At 42.0% G+C, this 25,363-nt stretch overlaps 1 protein-coding gene and 2 pseudogenes across 1 annotated transcript; 2 read left to right on the top strand and 1 right to left on the bottom strand.

Annotated features, from left to right (window-relative positions):
• Positions 1-6,172: 6,172 nt before the first annotated feature.
• The window catches only part of LOC147441979 (uncharacterized), a 73,479-nt pseudogene continuing 54,288 nt past the window's right edge, over positions 6,173-25,363 (top strand).
• On the top strand, positions 9,414-11,378 carry LOC147441982 (uncharacterized; annotated as a pseudogene).
• Positions 23,503-24,114, bottom strand: LOC147441981 (uncharacterized). Its single transcript, XM_086529557.1, has one exon. It carries the CDS (start codon positions 24,112-24,114, stop codon positions 23,503-23,505), a length of 612 nt encoding a protein of 203 aa, XP_086385683.1.

Raw genomic sequence — 25,363 nt, 5'->3', positions numbered from 1 at the left:
ACACACACCTAAAAAACTCAACTCAAAAGAGAAGAATTTCTAATGTTTAGATACAATTGAGCTTGGGCCAACACCAATGGGGCAAATAGCTGACACAATATTGAAGAAATACACCAGATACAACCACAAAGTTAAGCAGAGGCTTCACTCACCGGAGAAGATTACACAGAAAAACAGCAAAAAAACAATGAGGAATTTGGAAAAATGGACAGCGCCATCGCGTCCGGAACGGCCCAAAACCCCATTCTACAATGTCAAAGTGCTCAAATCTGACCTCGGATGAGCAGTTTACAGCCAAAACAGGCTCCGAAAATCCCAAAAACACACCTGCGGCTGTTCCTCCTCTCTTCTCCATGTTTTTTCTGGTCTTCTCTCATATTTTCTGGTTCCCACACTTAGCTTTTTTAGTTGGGCACCCTTGGCCTTTTAGATGACCTCAAACGGGCCCCGAACAGGCCAAAAACTGACCTCGCAGTGCATAGTTGTCACCCTGCTGCATCCATGCACACACCTAGCACTCATTTCTCTTCAATAATGCGTCTCGCAACCACGTGAAGTGGCCCCAAAAAGTGTTCCTAATGATGAACTTTCTGCATAACTCTCACAAGAAAACACCACTTTGTGTCCGTATTCATCCACGTGCAAATATTGACCCCGTTCGGCCTTCTGACGCCACTCGATGCCATCTGACGCACCTGCTTCTCTCATGTCGTCGGCCCACGGATAGCTTCCTCGAGAAGTTTTAGGTGCTACCAACTCCTCCTTATTGTAGAAAAAACACAATGGTACTGGTAATAGTGAAAATCGATGCACTATGTACACCCTGTCCTACCTGTACACATGTGGGCCCCACGTAACCACCTGGCTATGGAAAATGGGAAATCCTTTATTCGATGCACCATGCATGTGTATGTACATATGCGCAATCCCTTGCTCCAAAAAACTCATGACAACGTGTACTAGGAGCATCACATTTGCCATAAGTATGGGCAAGAATGATCATGGATATATAGGTTCGGATATATTTTTTGCTAAATGCATGCACACTAGGTATTATGGGCCCTAGTGTTTAGAAAAGTTTGATTTGGAGCGGCATGCATATTCATCACATCATTTTGCTTATGAAGCATTTTACACTCTATGTGCAATATCTCATACTTTTGGGTCTACCAATCACCAATAGAGGTCATGGCTCGGTTTGGGTGCTGGTGGATTTTTCAAGTTAACCAAGCTGGGTATTCAAGACATTGTTGTTTCCTCAACAATGTTCTATGATATTGCCATCCCCATTTACCAGTCATCTGGGAAGACTGTATGTAAACCGTAGGGGCAACACACCTCAGTACTGCCAATTATCCAAGGGGATAGGCACATTACAAAGTGTAATCTTGTGCAAATGGATATGCAAAGTGTGTACATTAGCACCAAGAAATCCAATTAGAAAGCATTTATTGTTCTACTTGGAGTTTGCTTACCATTAGTTAAAGCATGTTTGCGATTAGTTTTAGTCCCTTCATGTTTAAGTTTGGTTCTCAACCATGAACACTAGTTATGGTGGGATTGTTGAGTGATGAAATTTGAGAACAGGTCAAGGACTTAAACTTGGCTGATGAGTTATGTCATAAAGTTGCTTTCATGGAAAGTGGTACTCTTTCGGGTACATCTTTGTTGTGATAACTCATTTAGCATGCTCATGTGCGTTCCAAATGGAGTCTACACACTATGATTGGATAGGAACCGGTATAATCAGGTGGTTGCAAATGGACAACAAGGTCAAAAATCAAGATGCTACTCATGGTTTCATTGAACCTCCTACTGAACCATGTTCCGGTCGAGCAACCAGCTAGATTCATGACGGCTTTCACTGTGGAAAACATTAGTATTTTCTCACTCTTGTTTTTTAGGATGAAAATGCTTCTCGAAGGGGGAGTACTGCCATGCCAAGGGCAAAAACCCTGGAGGTCATGGACCGAGCCAAGGGCCAGCTACCAATGGGAAGGGATCATAGGGCCAGGAGGCTATAAAAGGGAGGTTGGGTGGCGGATTTGGACATGGCAGTCACACTGTTCTACATCTCTTGCATCCCAACATCTCATTAGACCATGCTAGAAATGGATCACATCAACGTCATAGCACTCCCAGGGTTTTACATTGGTATCAGAGCGAGAGGACGTGAGAGCTATGGAGGAGGGAGGAAGGCAGGGCTTTGCATGTGCTCTCTCTCTCTCTCTCTCTCTCTCTCTCTCTCTCTCTCTCTCTCTCTCTCTCTCTCTCTCTCCCTTCTTGGAGACATGTGTCACTTTAGACGGACCCTGTTGCACCTCCCCATATTTCCAAGCACTATGCAGCATGCGTCGATCTTAAACCATCATTCATAAACTTGAACTAGTTTACTTGTGGGTACATCGTGGAAGGGCCTCCTTGTTATGGCTGAGATGATGGCAATTTACCCCATGTAAATAATTTGGGACTAGCTTGTTTGGCAAGCTAATCTACTAAAAGCCTACGTAACGAAAGTACATCAAAGGTCCCAATGGGAGAAGTAGTTACCGTTAGTGGAGTATGCCTATAGTAATATTGTACATACCTCCACGGGAAAAGCACCTTTTGAGGTAATAGAGGGACGATCCAAAAGACCCCTGCTACTGATAGTCGTTTTTTGGTTTTTTGTAATTTCCATAGTGAGTTAACCCACCCTACCAAAATCATCCAAACACTGTGGCTATCCCTACCATTTCACTGTATATAGGTGTGTGTGAGTTAGGGGACTTTTCCCATATCTTCTTAAAAAACCTTAATTAGCTAGTCACTGGGCTAGTTGAGCCAAAAAAATAAAAATAAAATAAAAAAAATAAGTATATTATGGGCCATTTGTGTGTAAATATTTCATTGTATATAGGGCCTAAATAAAAGGATTTTTCATAATTATTTTGGTATTTATTTAAATATTTCTACCTATGGTGTGTTATTTATGCTATGTATATTGACTCAACATTACCATATTTTTTCTTACCATTTTGCGTACTCATTATTCCATATAAAAATAATTTCATGCAAGCTTCTCTTATTTTTGGTGTAACTCCATCCCAACAAAAATCCAACAAAACTAGTTTATTTATGTGTATATTTTTTCACTATTGTCATTTTTTTCCTTCCTACATCTATTCTCTATTACTCTCATAAATTAGACCACCAAAAATATTCATCCTTTTATGGTAGACTTATAATGAGAGAGATTTATTTTGACCCCTTTATATTTTTTCCACCTATATTATTTATATTTGACATGTACATATTTTTTTAGACCCCTCAATATTTGATTTTCTTAGTTATACTATTCACTTATATCATGATCTCAACAATATCTTCAATTATAGACCTACCAAATAAGGTCAAGGGTATGTGGAATACATGCATGCACCATGGGGAGCTCACTCTTGGAGGTATTCAAAAGAATCATCCAAAGAAGGACCTCACAAGGACCTTGTGCAGTGGAAAAAACAGTCGGTTTTGCTGAATTTTTAAAGATCACATGCTCCCCGAATTTGAAAAGGTGATACAAACAAAAGTTGTAGCTCGTGAAATGAAATTTCACCTCAAATTTTTTCATATTTTTTTGAGCTACGAACTGTGAGCTATGATTTTATTGGTGGACCCCAGTTTGCCCATGCTATGCAGCCACACTTCCTCTTCCACTTTATCATTATCCTCTTTCACACACACTCCTTCCTCTCCTTCCTACTCCCAAACGTGCAACTCCCATGTCCTAATTCACCCTCTTCACCATTGCCACATCTCTCACACCTCCATAGCCTTCATCCTCTATTTCTACACCCTATGTGTCCCCCTTTCTCTCTACATATATGTCCATATTACCATACTCTCTTCAGCTTTGTAAAGAACTTCAAAAATCAACAAAAATCCAAGGATAACCTCTGCAAATGAAGGCTTTTATCATAAATTTTCCAAGGTTTGAAGATAACATAGCTTCATCGACACGCGCTACTTCGCCATGCTGACCGCTTCTTCTACCGGTGTTGTAAAGAGGTGAATGTCAACTTCTCCAAGCTTCAACCTTGCTACCGATTTTGCATGCTTCACAATCCAGTGATGCAAAAGTGGATTTCACAATATGAGGATGCAAAGCAAGAGAGACAAAGGGCACGAATCGAGTGGAAACGGGGAAGACGACCACCGATGCACTATCCGACGGGTCTGGAGAGCCTACCAACATTCATGAGCTTAAGATGGTTGCACAACCAATTGAAAAGCGCACAACAATGCGGTGACGAAGTGAATGAGGAAGAGTGGGAGTACTCTCGGGGTTACGCGACCAAGGTAAGTTTGCAATGTACGACTAGCTAGTGACTTTATTTCTAAACGTTTGAACGGCCACTCATAATCTTTGTTCATTGTAGTATAAGTCATACACAGCAGCATGGTGTAAAGGTCGACATTTTAGGGTGGAACGGATCGAGAAAAAGTGTTTTACTCAAGATTGTGGAATCATGGCAAAATTTGAACAGTCTAGTCGACGACGTTCCTCTGATGCAGATCCTGTGGTGGCGGAACTCACTTACTTCGGCACGCTACAAGAGATTTTGAGGATCGATTACAGAGGATTTTTTGTCGACTTGTTTGACGTGCAATGGTTGAAGATAATCATGGAGGGTCGCAACGCTACTGTGCGTAGAGGAGAGTTTGGTTTTCTTGAGGTGGATTCTACTAAGAAATGGACTGACCTAAGAGACACTTTAGTACTACCCGAGCATTGTGAACAAGTAAGTATGTAAATAGTTAACATCCCCCTTTTACAAGTTATGTGCTTGAAAGCTCTCATGTAAGTTATGTGGCTCTGGCAGGTAATATTTCATCCTACAAAGTCTACATCAAACTGGTGGTACGTCATAGAGGTAGCCCCTAGTAGTGCAAGGACGTATGAAGGCTACCATGTGCCAATCACAACGGCATCAATGGAGGAGATCAGAGAAGATGCTCAATCAGAAGCCGCTGCGGTGGTGCCAGACGAGCATCAAGATGCTACTACTCTATATGGGGTGCATGCAGAGGAGCTACAAAATGAAACAGAGGATATGTGTTTAAACGGAGAGCTCTATATAGATATAGGAAGTTATGCTGAGTTATGCGAGGATGAGAGAGAGATCTCTTAAAGCCACAAATATTGTATTTGAACAATTTTGCACCGTGTTGTAAAAGCTCTGGCTCTCTAAGTACCTTCCATGGTGTATAACGCTCTTTTCTACTCGCGCTCACATCTTTTGATTGAAAATTCTGAGTTTTCGACTTGCCTCTTCTATCACTCAATTCATTGCGTCATTGTATTTATATGCATCATTACGTCATTGTATTTAATGGTCTTTGAGTCATTTTCTACTCTATTTATTCAATATTAAGTTTAAATATTCGTGTGTTTAATGTAGGTATGGATGATGAGGAGTTTCTTTCTTCTTTGTCACCGCAATAGAGACAGTGGTACGTGGAGCGTCATCGCTCTGGCGCATCATCGCGCGTTCCTACTCCATCCGCATCTCCCTCTCTTTCGGAGCATTCGGCGCGCTTCGAAGCTTCGGTGTCGACGAGACGATCTTCACACTCGTCTAGACCCCGGCGCTCTAGTGGTGGCGGTGGCGGTTGTTGTGGGGTTTCCGCCGCCGATGCCTCCACACCGCCTCGTGTTCGACGAGGCTCTTTACCCTCCCCTTCTTTGCCCGCCCCCACACCAGCCACAACATCACCATCTATGCCAGGTTTTGCGCGGCTGACTGTTCCTAGCAGCTACACACCTCTACCTATTCCGCCAGGAGCCACCCCACTCGACACTCCTCGCTTCGGGGCCCAGACGCCGGTGGAGACACCTGACGTCCGTACCCCCATCGACACGCCGCTAGAGACCCCTGCCGGGACACCCAGGTTCATGTGTCACCGGCCAGAGGGCTTGCCTTACTCCGTCGACTTCAGCGGCGGCATCATCATGGATGATGACAGCAAGAAGGTGATCTCGCGCATGCGTGGTCTTTGCTCTCAGCTGTTTAGACACTACATACTAAACAAATGGAGTGAAGTACCGAGTGATTTAAAAGACAGAGTCATCACCATACTTCATGATGAGTTTCCCGTTCCAACACGGGATCAACACTTCAATGAAGACCTGATGAAGATTCGAATGCGCGAATACTGCAAACACAAGCGTTCCGAAGTGCAAAAAGCAATCAAGCATGGGTGGAACAGGCCAGATTGGCTGGCCAAAGAAGATTGGAAGAATGCGAAGAAAGCAGCGCGCAAGAATCCCGACAAGTGGAAGCAACAAAAGGATGCAGCCAGAGCGCGAGTAGAGGCAGGGAGCTCGCACCACTTGGGGAGCGGTGGATGGGCATCATTTGAGGCCGATTTTGTAAGTGTTTTCGCATTGCTCTTTATGTTCGATAGTTTAGGGTTTATGAGTTTTTTAATTCTAACATAATGAAATCTTTGTATGTTTTGACAGTGGTCGATGACAGGACGTTCTCTCAGGTGTCACTATAACCGTCGCTATTTATGGCTCTGTAGCGTCGCTATGAGCGTCGCTATAGACTTCTGTGTAAACGTTGCTATAACCGTCGCTATGACCGTCGCTATATAGCGACGCTTGTAGCGACGCATATAGCGACCGTCGCTATGAGCGTCGCTATATAGCGACGCTTATAGCGACACATATAGCTACGCTCTCATAGCGACGCTATTAGCGACGTCGGGGGTTATAAAAACCCAATGTATTTCGATTCCGTCGCTAACAGCGTCACAAGAGCACACAACCTCTTGTAGTGCCTATTTTGTATTGTGATTTTAGTTGTGTGTTGTTTACTTGATCTAAGATACCTACATAATTTGTATTGTGTGCTACTATCATTAAGTCATAAGGAGAAGATGATGCATGTTTGTTTAGTAAAGTAGTAATTGCATTAGAAGGAATTATAGGAATTGCTAAAGTTTCTTGTGGTTGTTCATATATAATATATAATTTTTTTACTAATAGATTATTTTTTACTAAAAAGAGCAATAGTGTGTTTATTTCATGTGAGTTTTTTGTTAGAATATTTAATAAATAATTACTATTTTGATATGAAAATAGAGAATTATCTAATAATGATCTTTGTTCTATATTACCTATGGCAATAGATGTTATCTTTTTACTGATATTTAAAGAGATATCTAAAGTAGATATCATTTGTACTTCATGTACGTTCATTGTTGTGATAAGTTACCCAATATTTTTCTCTAATGTTGTTTTGAAAACATTTGGAGCAATTATAAATTTCTATATTGTCTTGTTTGTTATTTTGAAATGATGTTAGATATGGATTAGATAATTCATATCCTCGTAAATAGGTATTTGTTTTTTCTATATATTTTAAGTTTTGTTTTTCATACTTAAAAAATAAGTTTCCACAATTGGAACAATAGTTATATGATTTGATCGAATTAGAACAAATATTTACCCATGAATCAAAATCTAAATTAAAAATGTCAAAAGTTGGAAGTAAGTTTGTTTTTTTACGTAAATGTCTTATAATCTTGATATGCTTTGCTTTTTGTTTTAGTTTGGATGCTTTCGTTGTGGGTAATAGTTTATTTGTTTTCATCTTTAATTACGTATTGTTTATTATTATTTTGTATATTTGGTGACCTTAAGATTTCATAATATTTATATCGATATGTATATTATTTGTATTGAGCTTAGACTAATATTCTAATTTGGAAAGAAAATCTTTTTGATCTTATTGTGGTTATCAAAATATTAATATTAAAATCTTTTTTTATATGTGTGTTTAAAATATTCTTAAATATGACATACCTTGTGTTATAGTCAAATGTTAAGTTGCTTTGTAGATGTTGAAGAGCTTCTTGTAAACTAGAAAATGGTAAAACTTAAGAAGTTAGAATGTAGAGTTATATATAATTTGATGCTAATTACCAAAAGAATGATAAGAGAACAATGCTTGACTAGCTTTGGTAAAGCTTTGATTGACACATGTGGCATGTGATATATTTTGACGGCACACAAGTTCTTGGTAAGCTTTATGTTTGCAATGCTATCTCTTGGACTCTACTTATCTCAAGGTATATGCAAGGCCAGGGTGAAAGCCCTAATCTTTTTTTTTTAAAAAAATAGCAAAGGCAAACATCTCTCCTAATCACTAATCCTTGCATTTGGAAGGAATGTGGCATCATACAAGAAATCAACCAAGGAAACAAGAAGTCGACCAAGGCAAAAGATTCAAGATCTGATGAAAAACAACATAATAATTGACAAAGCTTTGATTGACATGTATGACAAATCATACCATAAGCTGATATATGGTGGAGTAACTTCAGAAATTGACACATTGCAAACTCACTGAACTTGGTCTAGATTCACTTTATGTTTTTCAACGCATTTCTGGGAATCAGCTTTGCGATTTGATCGGGTATACATCTCGTATTTGATAAATGACGAATCAACTCATTCCTCTGATCCATGATGACAAACTCCTTCAACTACAAACAATTGGTTCACCTCCATCAAGCTGGTTGTGAGGACACAAGCACGTTTTAAAAAAACGGGGAGTAGATGGAAGCGGGACCAGATAGTATTGTAAGGTGGCTGGACACGTGATGTTTTCAGCCAAAAAGAATGTGCTTAGTGACTTACCTCTGGTACCTTGGCTCGACAAGGTGCAACTATTTATTATCACGGTAATGCCAAAGCCGAATACAGATGTCTCGCATGTGTTTTGGAGCAGAAGCTCATTCAAGGGGCAAGGGAGCTTATCCCGAGCTGCAAGGGTAGCATATGGACATGGGGACATTATCCCTATCAATCTATCACGGATTTTGGATACATGTGCAGATATCATGCAAGATGTACCCTCCCCTCCTTCGTCACTGCCAACGTCGACACTTGATCCTCATATGCATGATGAAGAGGTCAGAATAGACAGTTTTTATGTTGTGCTGCTGCTACATTTTCTCACTCGGTGAGGTAGAATAGTTTCGCAGGCACAAAAACCAGACATTGCAGCCCTATCATACATTGTAAACACTACATGTTCCAGCCCATTGATCTCCTACGAGAAACCTATGATCACGTCCCTAAAGAACCTTCTTGCTGTTGTACTCACAGAACAGCAACCCACACCTCTTACTACTTGCTGCCCTACCCTGCTCCTGGCAACCTTTCATTACAACCCAAGCCTCAGTAGTTGGCCTCACTGTTGAGATGTTGATTTCCCACATACTCCAGGAGGACATCTTGCATAGCGGCACAACCTCCTCATCGGTGGCGAACACTCCATGTGCCCAATAAGTGCAATGTTTTTCTGGATGACAAAACCGGAGGCCCTTCCGCAAAACCGAAGGCATATAAAGAAGCGGAAGAAAAGAGGAGTGCGAATGCATCATGTGGGGATGAAATGATAGGAGATGAGGATTAGTTTGTTGAGGTTGAAATGGAGGAACAATATTTGGCCGAGAAATTGAATGCAATGTTCCTGACCGAAGGGATTATTCTTGATGACGGTGGTAATACAGATGTGGATACTTGTAGTAACTCTTATGCTTCCCGGGATGAGGAATTGATGGCTTTCAAGCCGAATGTGCTGGATGAAGATTGCTCGAATGAGAGCCATATTGATGAGTGCCCGACTGGCCCTGTTCCCCCTCTTTACGATTGTGCTTGGGGAGTGCAAGAATGCATGGGGATGTTGAATTTGGAAGAGGCTGACATGCATCGTGTAGTGGAATTGAATGAGGAAGTCTTAGAGGAGCGTTAGGTGGGCCCTGACGACTCCCACCCCTCACATGATTGGGGAACGCAAGCGTATGCACATATGTATGGATCGAAAACCAAGGACTGGTTGGTGCCTGGTGCAGAAACAACAGGTGTGCTGGAACTGTGGGAAGATATGACTGAGCGGGATATAAGACCAGAGATGGTGGATGCGCTTTTAGGCCATGAGACAGGGTCGTTCTCCTTGGAAGAGGGGATGCTCCTAGAGTCCGTTGAAAGACTTGAAACCTTGTTAACCAGGTGTGAGACCAGATGCAAGAGAAGAAGTGGGGATCTGGGTCAAGTTACCTGATCCTAATCGAAGTAAGAAAGAGCATTTGGAACCACTACGCAAGATGCCAAATGATTATGGTACTTGGATTGAGCATAAGGCTAAGCCCTGTTCAGCCCTAGAGTTGAGGAAGGAACAGCAGAGGAACCACAAATTTTTTTGTACTACATGGAGGGTTACGAGATCAAACAACAGATGGTCGTTAAAGGGGGTTACACATGTCGGAAGAGGCAGTTCGGGCGATGTATTGCAAAGGGGAGTTGTTTGGTGTGGACGCATCGAGTCAAGTGACGCTTGTTTCGGGAAAAATTGGGAGTTCAGTTCTAGGTAAAGCACGACCAGATAGAGTATGTGTGGGATTGACAAACACGATATTGAGGGGCATCGATGCAAGTGGTCACGAATGGAGTCAAGATAGCGGAGTATATCTGGCAATGTGGCTAGTCAAGTAGGTGTATTGAGGTTCATGGAATATACCGAGATCAGGGTCTAGCGAAGATCCATTTTGTGGAGTTGGTGCAAATGCAACAAGTGCTGGGATGCACCTATGTAACCAGCAACAGCTGGTCCTTAGTGGAGATACACATAAGTAGCTCGGGGTTAGCCTTTCGGGGAGGTCGTACTTTTCAGTGGGCAACTAAAATATTATGCAAAGATGTGGGGTTATGTCGGTTCTAGGATATAGAGCCCGGAGGCTCGAGAAGCCTTGCGCCATCGCAATGGAACCAAGTGTGTTGTGGAAGCATGCTTAAGGATGAAGCCGAGATGTGTGGTGCAGGAGAATGGAGGTTGCAGACCTGCATTGCTGGTTATCGTAAGGGGACCAGAGCCCCTCTTTGAGGTTCGAATAGTGTACTCGTGGCATGTACTCATATTGAGTGCTCTTGGGATTGCAGATGGCAGCCAGGGCTGGTAACCCTGTTGGTGACTGAAAACACCGGATGGGCAAGTACTGGGGCAGAGACAACCCTGTTAAGGATCAATGTACGTGAGGATGTACTGACGTTTGACAAAAGAAGTCTCGGGGTTGCTATGGTAACTCCTCGAGGACGGTTATGCTGGAAGGACAAAGGGCAAGGTGGCCTCGTATGGGACCCAGAAGAAGGTACCCAATGTTGGGATGCATTCGAATATGGAATGACCCACATGTGCATAAGTGCAGAGATAACAGCACAGTGGAACTCGCTTGGTCGATGCAAGGCGAAGCCAATGAGATTAGAGTTGTGTTCTGGTCTTAGTACGCGCATTGCACGGAGACATAAATTACACCTAATGGATTAGTAGGGACTGATCCAAATGGAGTCCTTAGATGGCCGTTGGATTCCCCCACGATGGGGCGAATTACAAGAGCATGCAAAATGGGTTAGGTGTGCTCAACACAAGACCAGGCGTACGAGGCAGCAAGGGACACATTTGGATGGTCAGCAATGTACCGCCACGGAGATATACCGGGCTGAGCCGGGGGGCCAACAAGCAACTAAGATGTCTGGTGAGATGTGTGGGCATGAGATGTGTGGTCATGAGTGGAACAACATGTCAAAACAAGTAAGGGATGATCGAGGGATTCCCCCCTAAGAAAAAACACGTAGGACAAACAAGGGATGAACAGGATAGACCCGAGTCGATGGGCCAACAATTGGTCAAATGTACTAGTGTGTATGAACTAGCGGGGCAACCAGGCAGCAGGTTATGCTGAATCGGAATGAGGTTAAACAGAGGAGAGCGCGTAAGCCGTCTGTTGTGGGAATGCCCATGAATGATCGAGGTGATCAATCTTGGACGGAAAAGCAGCTGGAACTAAGGACAGCTGTGGATAAGAGGTGGGTACCTCCCCGATGAAACAAGTCAAGGGTGATTCAGTTATGCGAAATGGGCACACTAACGGTGTTCACGTTCCTGGTATGGTTGATACTCGGGGTGCTGGACAGTCCCAGGCAAGGCACGATAGTGAATTGCAGTATAAAGACTGCGACACGAACAAACGAAACAGACCTGCCCACGGGAGGTCCAAAAGCGCAGCGGTTTACACTGTTACCAACCATGGATGAGTGGTGGATACCTCCTCGTTACGATAGTGGTGAATGCACAAAGAGATTCAAAAGGTAGCCTTCAATACTCAGCAGCCATTTGGGTATATTGGCGGGAATGATGCAATGCGAGGACAGCAAAAGGACGGAGAATAGGGACAGTCAAATCTTATGTGAGGCAACTGGATTCGTTTGGCTAATTGCTTGGATTGAGTTTATGACGGTGGAGGACACTAAGTATATGCATGCACCTGGGACTGGACAATGTACACCCCATCGCGAGGAGGGGAATTACTTCTCTTTGTATGAAATAGGTGCTCTCGATGAGGACATCGATCTTTTTTGGGGGAGGGGTGAGTGTTACTGGTCCCATTTTGTGAGCACTCTTCGGGACCCTTCACTACGTCTCGGCCCCTCGATGCTAGCATCTTTACCTATTTCGAGGCCTCGAGGGCTTCGAGCCAATGAGAGGCCTCCAGTGTGGGAAGGCCCTATGGTGGAAAGGGTTATTGAGAACTCGAGTAGGGCTACTGTGTGGGCACAGACCCTTGCGGTTTAAATAAGGATAGGTCATGAGGCTGGATGTGAAAGGGTACTCCACACGCTGACGGGATTAAGGCCAAAAGACATGCATAATGATTCATTATCGAACCTACGGGTTCGACGCAGGCGCTCAGAGCGTAGAGCCAGGAAAACTACGCCTCGGTACAGCTGGACTGCGTGCCGGGTACACAAGTCGCCCCTGCATAGGCAGGTCACAGGCACATCCCAGGGGAGAAACGTGTAGGCTATGAGCCATCCCTCAGAGGGGGCCATGAGCAGTAGACTTATCAACTGGTTACGTTACAGTAGGGCTTCGCCCCCATACTACTTGACAGAGGCATTTAGTGGCGCCCGCAGTGGGCTGTGGCATAGAACCATTGCACTAGGACATAGATGGAATCATCAAAACATCCAGCCGAGTCCGAGCAGGTGGAGGTTTTTGAGTGCTAAGGAAGAGTAGGTTGTTAACAGACTAAGTAGTATCTATTTGCGTACCGTCACCTTGATTCATATCGCCCACAAGGGGCTGTGTTGTGGATGCCGCATGGTCTCAGCTGAACCAGTGCTGGATTTTGTTTCTTGGATTCTGAATGTATGCAACAGGCTTTTTGATTGGGGTTGAAACTGCCCGTGGTATGTATGTCGTTGTTAGGTGCAACAGAATGAATGTTTACGCTTTGCTCAAGATGAGTGCTCCGAATTGTGCTCAAGGTTCCTTTTATTCTTATGGAAGGTAGAGCCTTCCGTTCTTAATGAGAGAATGCTATGACCACAAACAAAGTGAATGGACACTGTGCGTGCAAGTATATGAGATTGAGAGATAGAGAGAGAAGAGAGATACGACACCAGAGACGTTGTAAAACCCTCCTCCGAAGGTCCCACTCTCATCGGCGAGAGTGGTCTACTTATGTTTGCACAATCTGGTACAAATGGTATGCATGAGACTGATGCAAGTCTAGGCTATGTTGACGACGACGGGGGGGATGACGAGGCCGACACTAGGGCTGAAATCTGCAATCTTTCTTCTGCTGTCCAAAAACGCTATGGGTTGAAATCTGTTGCGGGTCCAAAAACGCTGATTTTTGGGGCTGCTTCTGTGGGTCTTTGTCGCTGAAATTCTGCAGGTTTAGGGCTGAAAAACAGAGGTTCTTAAGGTTGAAAATTGAGGTCTTACCGGGCTGAGTCTGCTACCTTTAGGGGGCTAAATCCTCATGAAAATGCCAGGTAGCTTCTGTCAAAAACGCTAGGTTGATGGTAATAAAAAATGCTAGGTAAGCTGGGGTCTTCTGCTAGCAATCCTTGTTGATGAAAAAACGCTATACACTGGAACTTGTTAGCAATGACAAGGCTGATGCAAAACGCTAGAGGATGGGAGGTATCTGCTGCTTGGAGGGAAGGTCCACAAGGCTTGGTCTTGCTGAGAAGTTTCCTGCTAAGCTTGGCTCCCGTTGCCTCTTCTACCATTTAGTGCTAGTCTAGGTTTTCTTATATACAAACTTACTCAATTTGCCCTACCTACTTTCCAAAAAGAGTCACTTAAAAATAATAAGTGAAAAATGTCAAAAATAGGTAAAATAGGCTAAATGCACTGGAAAATTCCCCTAACTGATTCTGATGGATTCTTATGGGAATGCTTATGATCATGCTGTGTGCAACCAGAGGATATGCATCTACACTAAGTGACTGGGCATGGACGGTCTACGAATAGACTCACAAAAGTGCCAGATCACTTCTAATCTAGACTGACTAGACTGACTGAACCCTGGTCATGCTGTAGCTTTTCCACGAACACATAGGGTTGGATGTGTCACGTGACAGTCGTTGAGGGGGTCACAAGCTAAAGGCTCCTGAATGCATCTCCGTCTAGTTGTGAAATCATATACCCAGTAGGGTTTTTGGGTAAGGCCACCTAGTCTCAGCCAAGCCAAAGTGAGCTAGTGCTTCTCACTGCGTTTGTGGCCGGGTACTCGCTTGCGGGCTGGACTAGGCTCCTATTCTCATCGTACTTGGTTTAAGCGCAAGCAGAAGTATTCCTATCTTATATCTTGCGGTTCTTATAGCCATGTTGGCTCGTCGAGTCGAGGAGGATATACCCTCGCTCTCTTATCAGTGTTTTTGGATTGGTTTCTAGTGTGCTGGCCACTATAGATCCGCAAATAGATTCTCTCTCGGGCCCAGTTGAGCCCCGTGTTCATTGTCTTAACCTCCCATCGAGCGGTGTTGATGACTTTTGTAGATACAGCACAATGTACTTCTGGAATCAAAAGTCTCAAGTGTTCGCCTGCTTCAAAGACTATTGTATCCTTGCCTTCCGTCAACACGATCTTCCTGTCTATTTTCTCCGCTTTGGAAATGCAAGAGAGTACATCTCTAAGGAGTTTCAAGGTTTCTGCAAAAATGATGGGATTCAGCAATATAATGTCCCCTACTCTCCTCAACAGAATGGAGTTTTAGAACGGAACAAAAGGACCCCTTTTCAATCAGCACGGGCGATGCTTCTCACTTTTGGAGTCCTCAAATCCTATTGGGAAGAAGCAATTGCCACTGCTTGTTATCTCGAGAACCGAATCCCACACTCAATTGACCCCCAACACACTTCATACTTCCATTGGTTTGGGGCATTTTCAACGATGCTACCTGCAAAACTTCTACCATTGTAAAGAATGATGGTCTTGCTTTATTTTGGGATCGCACCCATGATTCCACCAGCCAAAGTGATGAAAGACATGAAACTTTTGTTTTTGTCCGTGGATGCAAGAGGAGACGAAGCCAACATACCCATTCTAAGCACATTTGCTTGCTTTCTCTTGATGATTGCAAAACTCATGAGGTGTCTAAAAATTACTGCTGAGGAGTTGAGGCCAAAAAGAAATGTTACATCGAGTATATGCAAGATCTTGAACACAATTTGTAGTCTGTGGTAACTTTGCAAGAAAAAGAGTATAAAGACAGCATTAGACAAAGGAACCTTAATGACGCACTAAGTATATGCAAGATCTTGAACCTGATTTGTAGTTTGTGCTAGTTGACAGAAAGCAACTTTGCAAGCAAAAGAGTATAAAGAGAGGCATCATATAGAGGAAACCTAATGAGGCAACATAATACTCATGTTGATGCTAATGTCCTTGAAGGTAACACTTCTATTTCTCTCGTGAACTTCTGCTCAGACACAAAGTCAAGCTTCTTTTAGCTTAAAAGAGGTTTTGGACACATGATATCTACTCTTGAGGAGCTACTAGAAGCTCCTTTAACAGATTATGAGAGGCACTGAGAAGAGAACATACTCAAAAATTGCCATTTGATGCAAAAGATTGGCCTCACATCCTCAGTCGTCAGAACCAATGGAGATCTTTCACACTCATGCATGAAGCCTAGGGGGAAGGCTAAAGTCCTTGAAGGTGTAGCAACAAATGATTGCATGAAGAGAGAGGCCCTCTCTTTCCATCCGTTGAAAATAGCACAGAGCTTGCTTGCTACATACATGTTGCGCATATGCTAGCAATCTAATCATGAATTTTGTGGCGGTCTTCCAGAAGGCTAGAGGCCTTGAAGGTGTAGCAGAGATTTCTTGCTACATACATGTTGGGCATATCTTGGAATGACGATTCCAAGACTTGATATTTCTCACAAAAAACTCATGATTATGAACTTATTGAATTCTTTCACTTGTGTCAAGGACTTGTGTGAGGGCAAGAAAATGACAATGCATTAGCTTGAAGCTTCCTACTCATCCCCACGACCTCGCCTTCAATAGCACCCTAATTTTTCTCTCCTTCCAGTTGGCCCTCACAACCAAGCTATGCTCAAAATGCTTCTCGTCAACCCTGCTATCTCCTTTGTCAGATACGTCAATGCTCTTTTTACTTTTTTCCTCCTCCTAGTTGGCCCTCACAACCAAGCTATGCTCGAAATCGTGTTTGTTGAACCTTCTATCTCATTCTTCAGATACGTCAACGCTCTTTTTTTTTGTGTGTGTGTGTGTGTGTGTGTGTGTGTGTGTGTGTGTGTGTGTGTGTGTGTGAGAGAGAGAGAGAGAGAGAGAGAGAGAGAGAGAGAGAGAGAGAGAGAGAGAGAGAGAGAGAGAGAGAGAGAGAGAGAGAGAGAGAGAATTATACCTACAGTCAATGCTCTTTTTGTGTGAGAGTGTCCTTCTTCTAGTTGGCCCTCACAACCAAGCTATTCTCAAAATGCTTCTCACCAACCCTGCTATCTCCTTTGTCAGATACGTCAATGCTCTTTTTACTTTTTCCCTCCTCCTCTCACAAGCAAGCTATGCTCGAACTCGTGCTCGTCGAACCTGTTATCTCCTTTTTCAGATACGTCAATGCTCTTTGTGTGTGTGTGTGTGTGTGTGTGTGAGAGAGAGAGAGAGAGAGAGAGAGAGAGAGAGAGAATTGTACATGTGGTCAACACTCTTTACAATGTGTGTGAGAGAAAGAAAGACAGAGAATTGTATTGCGTAAGAGATTGCTCCCCCCTTGGCGAACCATCCAAACCTCTCCCTTACCCTTCACTCCATGCGGCATCGACTTCAAAAGGACTCATGGGAGGGAGAGAGAGAGAGAGAGAGAGAGAGAGGAGCACATGGCAGAGAGAGAAAATTGTACCTGGCTGCATCGACTTGAGAAGAGCGGGATATCGACTTGAGAAGACAAGATTAGATTGCAAGAAGAGCACTTTGAATAAAGCAGATGAATTGAACGTCGGGTGCAGAGAAAGTGGGAGAGAGAAAAGTCACGATTTAAAGTCGCGATCTCATTTGTGTCTTTTCGCTAACGTGGCATAGCTCTCCTTTGAGCTTTCAAAAAATAGACTTTGGGCTAACTGCCCTAAAGAGATGATTGTGTACATGGAATGCCAACTCCAAAACAAAGTAGAAGAGTGTGAGTTGAATCCATGTGAGGATAATCTTCAAGAAGTGTTTGAGGATGTTGAAAAGCATTGGTATGACCCATATATGTTAAGCATAGAGGAACCTATCATTCAAGAAGCCAAAGTTTTCACAAAATCAAACAGTAATCCATCAACCTTTGAGGTGGTACAATGTGAGGAGTTACAACCTTGCCAAAGGGGGGGCTTAGAAGGGGATTAAGAATATGGGAGAGTAGTAAAAAATAAAATCATAAAAGGAAACTGTCAGAAGGGTATCATTCTCTCTAATGGTGTTTTGGTGGGTGGCTCTTCATTCATGGGACAATCTCTTAGCAAGAAAATCCAAACTTTTGAAGCCCCAATCATCTTCACATTGGGTTTCACCTCTTCAAAGTCAACTTCTCCTCTCTTCACATATACCTTTCATCCGGGGCACCATACCTTCTTAAGTGGAAGAGGACATGAATACTTGGTGATGAACAGATGTTTCCAAACCTTCTACATTTGGTTCTTTGGTGTATGGAGGTCACACATTGTGATGCTTCTGGTCTTCATCATAGATGAAAAAATTGTTTATTGCTACATGTGGATAATTCATCAATCAGTACCAAAATCTTTTCTCTTCCAATGTGTTGGAAGCAATAGAAACCTTTGTCTATTATCTACTTATGTGGTAAACTATTTGCAATATCTTCCAATAGCTGTTGGAAGCATGGATCAAGATTTCCTAAATCATGAAGGTCATAGAATTTTTGACTTGATGAGCCTACCTACGTTGAATAAATTTTATGAGCTACAGTTCATGAATTTTCTCATACAAGCTCTTGAAGATCGTAGCAGATACATCAACTTTACACAGGAGGAAGAGCAACCAATCTTTTATATCACATTCATAGTGATAGACGCAATGATGGACAACAATAAAATCTACAAGTTTCTTCAACCGAAATCAGTAAGTGATTCCATACCATACATCTCTCTTTGGGAAAGATATTTCAAGATCTTTGAATATCCTGGGGGGTGCTTATGGAAACTTTCTCAATGGAGGAGGTTTACTCAGTCACTTCATTACATCATGCTATTGGCTCTGAGAACCTTTCATATCACACAAGGTTTTTTAAATCATACAAGAAAGGTTCTTCAAAGATGAGAGCAGACAAAGACAGACATTACACAATCTACATGTTGTATGGTCGGATAAATGGTACATGAATGTACCATTATCTAAGGGGGAGGCTAATGATAGCCGTTTTTCGGCTTTCCATAATTGCCATAGTGAGTTAATCCACCCTACCAAAATCATCCAAACACTGTGGCTATCCCTACCATTTCACTGTATATAGCTGTGTGTGAGTTAGGGGACTTTTCCCATATCTTCTTAAAAAACCTTAATTAGCTAGTCACTGGGCTAGTTGAGCCAAAAAAATAAAAAAAATAAAAACTTAAGTATATTATGGCCCATTTGTGTGTAAATATTTCATTGTATATAGGGCCTAAATAAAAGGATTTTTCATAATTATTTTGGTATTTATTTAAATATTTCTACCTATGGTGTGTTATTTATGCTATGTACATTGATTCAACATTACCATATTTTTTCTTACCATTTTGCGTACTCGTTATTCCATATAAAAATAATTTCATGCAAGCTTCTCTTATTTTTGGTGTAACTCCATCCCAACAAAAATCCAAAAAAACTAGTTTATTTATGTGTATATTTTTTCACTATTGTCATTTTTTCCTTCCTACATCTATTCTCTATTACTCACATAAATTAGACCACCAAAAATATTCATATTTTTATGGTAGACTTATAATGAGAGAGATTTATTTTGACCCCTTTATATTTTTTCCACCTATATTATTTATATTTGACATGTACATATTTTTTTAGACCCCTCAATATTTGATTTTCTTAGTTATACTATTCACTTATATCATGATCTCAACAATATCTTCAATTATAGACCTACCAAATAAGGTCAAGGGTATGTGGAATGCATGCATGCACCATGGGGAGCTCACTCTTGGAGGTATTCAAAAGAATCATCCAAAGAAGGACCTCACAAGGACCTTGTGCAGTGGAAAAAACAGTCGGTTTTGCTGAATTTTTCAAGATCACATGCTCCCCGAATTTGAAAAGGTGATACAAACAAAAGTTGTAGCTCGTGAGCTGAACTTTCACCTCAAATCTTTTCATATTTTTTTGAGCTACGAACTGTGAGCTATGATTTTATTGGTGGACCCCAGTTTGCCCATGCTATGCAGCCACACTCCCTCTTCCACTTTATCATTTTCCTCTTTCACACACACTCCTCCCTCTCCTTTCCACTCCCAAACCTGCAACTCCCATGTCCTAATTCACCCTCTTCACCATTGCCACATCTCTCACACCTCCATAGCCTTCATCCTCTATTTCTACACCCTATGTGTCCCCCTTTCTCTCTACATATATGTCCATATTACCATACTCTCTTCAGCTTTGTAAAGAACTTCAAAAATCAGCAAAAATCCAAAGATAACCTCTGCAAATGAAGGTTTTTATCATGATTTTTCCAAGGTTTGAAGATAACATAGCTTCACCGACACGCGCTACTTCGTCATGCTGACCGCTTCTTCTACCGGTGTTGTAAAGAGGTGAATGTCAACTTCTCCAAGATTCAACCTTGCTTTACAAGCTTATCCCTTCTCTAACTTTTCTCATCATATATCTTACCATATTTTGGTGAATGATTTTGTAAATATTTTTTAGTGATAATTACTAACTAATAACCACTAACCTTATTGTAAAACGCACCCTCTACTAGAGTAGGCCCTCCCAAATTATTCACTCAATCCCTCTCTCCTTTCATCCTCAATAATTCTCTTCCCTTGAGCCCACATCCATGTGACTCAAAAGACAAGAGAGACCCACCCTCATTAAAAAAAATAAATATATGCATAATCTTTTATTCCTTTAAATAAACTTGATTAGGCCTAATCCAAATCGGGGCTTCTAAAACCTATAAATAGAGCCCTTCTCTCCCTTATAAATGATCACATGATCACACTACACCACACCATTCTCAACACATAACACACCACTCTTCAAGCCTAGTTGTGTAGAGTGTGTGTGCATTGTGAGTGCTCTATTCCATCACTACACATAGGTGCATGGAGAAGCTTGAAATTAGATATTCCATCTGGAGGAGTGGAGTGTATGCCATACTCTTCACCACACTTGTAGCCTACTCTTGTGCATAAATAAGATTTATAGTTTTGGGTGCAATTGTATGCTGCAACTACGACTCTTCTCTCCAAATTGACTTGATAAGTTGGCTCATCAGGTGGTTGAAGGTATATTGTCCTTGAAGTTTGTTGTGCCATTTTATGCTTGGTGGTTTGAGGGCTTGTTGAATTGTTTGCCTAAAAGGTCAATTGTAAGAGGGTGCTCGGTGAGAGGGCTCCTGTGACCCTAGGACAATTTGTGTATTGGCAACAAGGTCAAGTTTTGTGTTGTCTCTCTATTTCTCCTCAAGCTTTGTGTGCATCTAGTCTTTAAGGCTAAGACTGAGTTGCTCAAGTTGATTTGTGCTCTTTACCTCTCTCTGGCGTGGTGAATGTTTGTGTTTGGTGTGTGTGGCTATCTTGCATTCCCATCTCTTTGTGGGTTTGAGTACAAGGAGATATCACGTGCGTCCTAGTTCGCATCTACAACTAAGTGGTGCCCCTTTTCTTGTTTGGTTTCTGGCTGTGGGTTGTTTTTGTCTCTGATTGTGCTCGCCCCAGCCCCAATTGAGCAGCACGGGAGCGTCAAAGGGTGTTTAGAGGCCGCTCTTCTTGTTGCCCGCCCCGGACCGCCTCACTACTTAAGGTACATGGGAAGATCTTTGTTGCAGATGAGTATAGCCGCAACCTACAAGAATCTTTCCAAAAGAGTAAGGATGCTATCTCTATCTCACAGCAGAGGCAAAAGGCTACTGCTGATAAGCACAGAAGAGACCAAGACTTTAAAGAAAATGATGAGTTATTGCTTAAATTTCCTAACACTTGATTAAGGCACATGACGGGAAAGAATCCTAGAGGACACCAAGAGTACTATGCTAAGTTAATAAAAAGGTACTATGGTCCATTCCAAATTCTTAGACCAATCAATCAGAGGGACCATTTTTATCCAAAAATCTAGGTATATGAGTAGATTCATGTCCCTATCTATCATCAGAGATTCTCTATCCTTTACAACAAGCATCAAAGGTGGACCCATTGATTTGGATTGTTGAATGTACAAAGTTTTTTGAGAAATTCAAGGATATTTTGGGTTCTCTTCCTATTATGCAAGCTCTACATTGGGAAAAAGAGTTTTATGGGAACGCATCAGTGGGAGATGATGCTATTAGTGCCATGCTTCTATAAAAAGGAAAAGGATCACAATACATGATGCCCATATATTGTGCACTCCAAGCTCAAAATGCTACCAAGAGAGACTGTAGAAGATTCATGCATTATCTACTAAACTACACACTCCACAAAATTTCGTGTGTCCCCAAGATCTAGGTCCACCATCTTGCTAGTTTCTCTTATTTGGAAACATCTTCCATCATTTTTTAATGAGTTCCACGTATACAACCCTTTTTTGAACTAGGAAGGGAAGCCCTAATGATTCAAATGCCAAATGCAATAGGAAAAATCTTCAATGCACTACAATAGATTCTTAAGATTAGCAATGCTCGTTGTGCGACACTCAAAACTAGCCAGAATCCCCAAGTCATTAATCTTGACAATAGCATTTAATCCATCCTTGAATTCAACAATGTGTGTCTCATTGGAATTTTCCAGTAATTAATGTCATAAAGTATAATATTCACCTATCCCAAACGATTTTCTCATGTTTTATTGATCATTTAATACGAGGAGATAAATTGGAACAAGAGTTCGGATATAGATATGTTCTACTAGAGTTAATATCTCTGTAGGGGGGGCAAGGAGGAGGGATACTTATCTCTCAATAGGGGTCCAAAAGGATATGGTCTACAAAAGAGCAATGTTATTTTAATTGATCTTAAATGACCTTAGGGTTAGATTCATTAAAGACCTACGACATTTTGGTAAGACTATGGAAAACTTTAGGTATCTTAGACCTTAGGCAAAAGGCAAGCTGAGGTGCTTACTAACTAAGGTACTTGAGGAGCTTACCGACTAAGGTGCTTCAGGTGCTTCAAATTACCAAGAAGCCTACAAAGGAGGGGGCAAGCCCTAATTGTAGGGAAAGGAGAGATAACACACACACTCACACTCAAGTGTCCCCTTTTCCTCAAGAGGCATAAAGGACACATGCGAGGTCCCTAGTTTTAATTCCCGCATAATATGCTTGAATCCTATTTAATGGCCTATAGGGAGGACCAATGAGAATTTAGATTCAATTAAATAATTAATTAAACTATCTCTCTCAAGGGAGAAAGAATGACACTTGTCCAATTGCTTCCCCTATTTCTTGTTATGACCAAAGCCTATGATTGGATAGCCCTAGGCTTGAGCCAATGGGATTGAAGCTAGAGTAAAGGGATAATTTTGATCCCTCTGCCTCTCTCTTATAGCCCACAATCAACACACACATCTCTCACTTCTTCCAATACATGCCATGCATGCTTGCTTCTGCCGCAAAAGCTCGCGCAACAGAAGCACCTTGTGCTTGCCGTCTCAGTAATCACGCGAATCCATATGCCATGTTGTCAATATCCTGAATGTTTCACGACCATGCATGCCAAGCGTGTTGTAGCCTTAGAAATTTCTTGCACTGCATAATTGTAACTAATCAAATAAGAAAAGTGAACAAGATATGCATACCATGTCTGCTATTTGTGTGTAGATTGCCTCCCGAAACCGAGGAGCGTCCTTGCCACATAACTCGCAGTAGTATTTTTGATTGCATGTTATTGCCATGCCGTAAAAAATGGTCGTGCTAGTAGCCATGCGTGAGGCTGTGGCTACCGATTTGCTTTTTGTGCGTAGTCAAAGTTTTGGAACTTGTTTGCAGCCTTGCATGTTGTGCGGATTGTTCCTTTCCATTGGCATGATGCTAATTCCTTCTCATCCAACTGAGTGTTGTAGATATCGTGTTGCTCACATGCCTTGCATGCCTTGACAAGTTGATGCCTTGTCAAAATTGCGGCAGTCGAGGAGATGACATGGTGTGCCAAATCCATGGTAATGCTATCCAAAGAACCAAAAAATTTGTTGAAGGGATGCTCATGTAATCTGAAGCCCTTGCTCCTAACCATCTCAAAAACAGCTAGGCTTGGCTTTGCCGTGGGTGATGGACTCTTGATAAATTTAATCACAAAGTCCTTGGCCAAGGGCCAAGTGTGAAGCTCAACAAAAATAAAAACTACAGTAGCGATGGCAACGGCTGCTTGCGCAGGAGAAGACAGAGGAAATGAGCCTGCCATCCCGGCTTCATCTACAAATGATGCTACAACGGGATTTTTACCCATGAAGAGGTTCTCCCATCGCACCCAACCATGCAGACTTTCGTCCAGGTCGACACCCCACCATGTGTGTGCAACCGACCATTCTCGTGGTCGGTTGGAGCCCGTCATGCTATTCGGTGCAGCCCTTTCACCTTCTTCCAAGGGACCCTACCCACACCATGGTAGCCTAGCTTGAAGCAGATAGATAGATAGATAGAGAGAGAGAGAGAGAGAGAGAGAGAGAGAGAGAGAGAGAGAGAGAGAGAGAGAGAGAGAGAGAGAGAGAGAGAGAGAGAGAGAGAGAGAGAGAGAGAGCCCTAGGATCCCTTCCCATTGGCAGCCAACCATTGACCCGGTCCTTGACACACAAAGCTGTCCTTTTTGTGAGATCAATGGACACTACGTAATGTAACAAATCGTCTCCATGTAAATGCTTGTTTTAGGAAATACATCCCAAACTGGCTAAATTTTGTACACATGATCTTGCACATGCATGCTTAACTAATGATAACTATTGTGCTGCTTGATCCTCCTTGAGATCCATCAACTAGTAACAATGCTAGGACTTAAGGGGCTAAATTAGACATTATAGTATTTTAACTTCATGCTTGATAGATAGAGACAAGTACTTGTATTATTTAAGGTAAAGTCATTATTAGAATCCTTGCAACCATTGTTAGCATTGGTACACAAGGCACTACTTGTCTAAACTGCAATCTATTGTGGCAAACATGTCCAGTCTACACTCTATTAAATCTTAGTACTTAAAGTGAATACTAAAAGCCAAAACATGTTCAAGAACACACGGGCACAAGGTCCACCACATGTCCAATCTAAGCTACAAGAAAAACATGTTCAAGAACACACAGGCACAAGGTCCACCACATGTCCAATCTAGGGTATAAGAAAAACATAGATCTTTGGCTTAGATTTGGATTCAAAGGTCACAACTTGTTTAAGCTAGCTAGCTTCAAACTACATCAAAATGTTGCAAAGATGTCCTTCATATTCAAGGTAAAATTTATCAAGAGAAGAAAGTAATATTGCAGCCTCTAACACTTTTCCAACCTCGGTATTTATTTAATTTTGATATATTTTCTAAAAATCTTGAGTAGAGTCAAGATTCTATTGATCCAAGAATTGACTTCAAATTTATCATTGTATGCATCATTAGGCTTTTATCTCTTTTCCTTATTTTTTTTGGGAATAGTTTCTTACAAAATAAGCTTCCAAAATTGCCATCACAGAGACTAGGCTCGTGTCTTTCCAAACTTGGCCTTCTTTGATCAAAAAACTTACATTGCCTTGATATAATTTCATGCACCATTATGTGAGGGGGTGCACCCCCAAAATCTATGGCCACCAACCTTACTAATCT

Source organism: Adiantum capillus-veneris, chromosome 14, assembly GCF_014529385.1.
Source record: "Adiantum capillus-veneris isolate H3 chromosome 14, ASM1452938v2, whole genome shotgun sequence".
Taxonomy (NCBI): domain Eukaryota; kingdom Viridiplantae; phylum Streptophyta; class Polypodiopsida; order Polypodiales; family Pteridaceae; genus Adiantum; species Adiantum capillus-veneris.
This window is presented reverse-complemented; position numbering and strand designations above follow the sequence as displayed.

What these genes read in the sequence shown, in the direction of transcription:
- LOC147441981 (XM_086529557.1), bottom strand. Translation starts at nt 24,114, where the DNA reads ATGACGGGCTCCAACCGACCACGAGAATGGTCGGTTGCACACACATGG.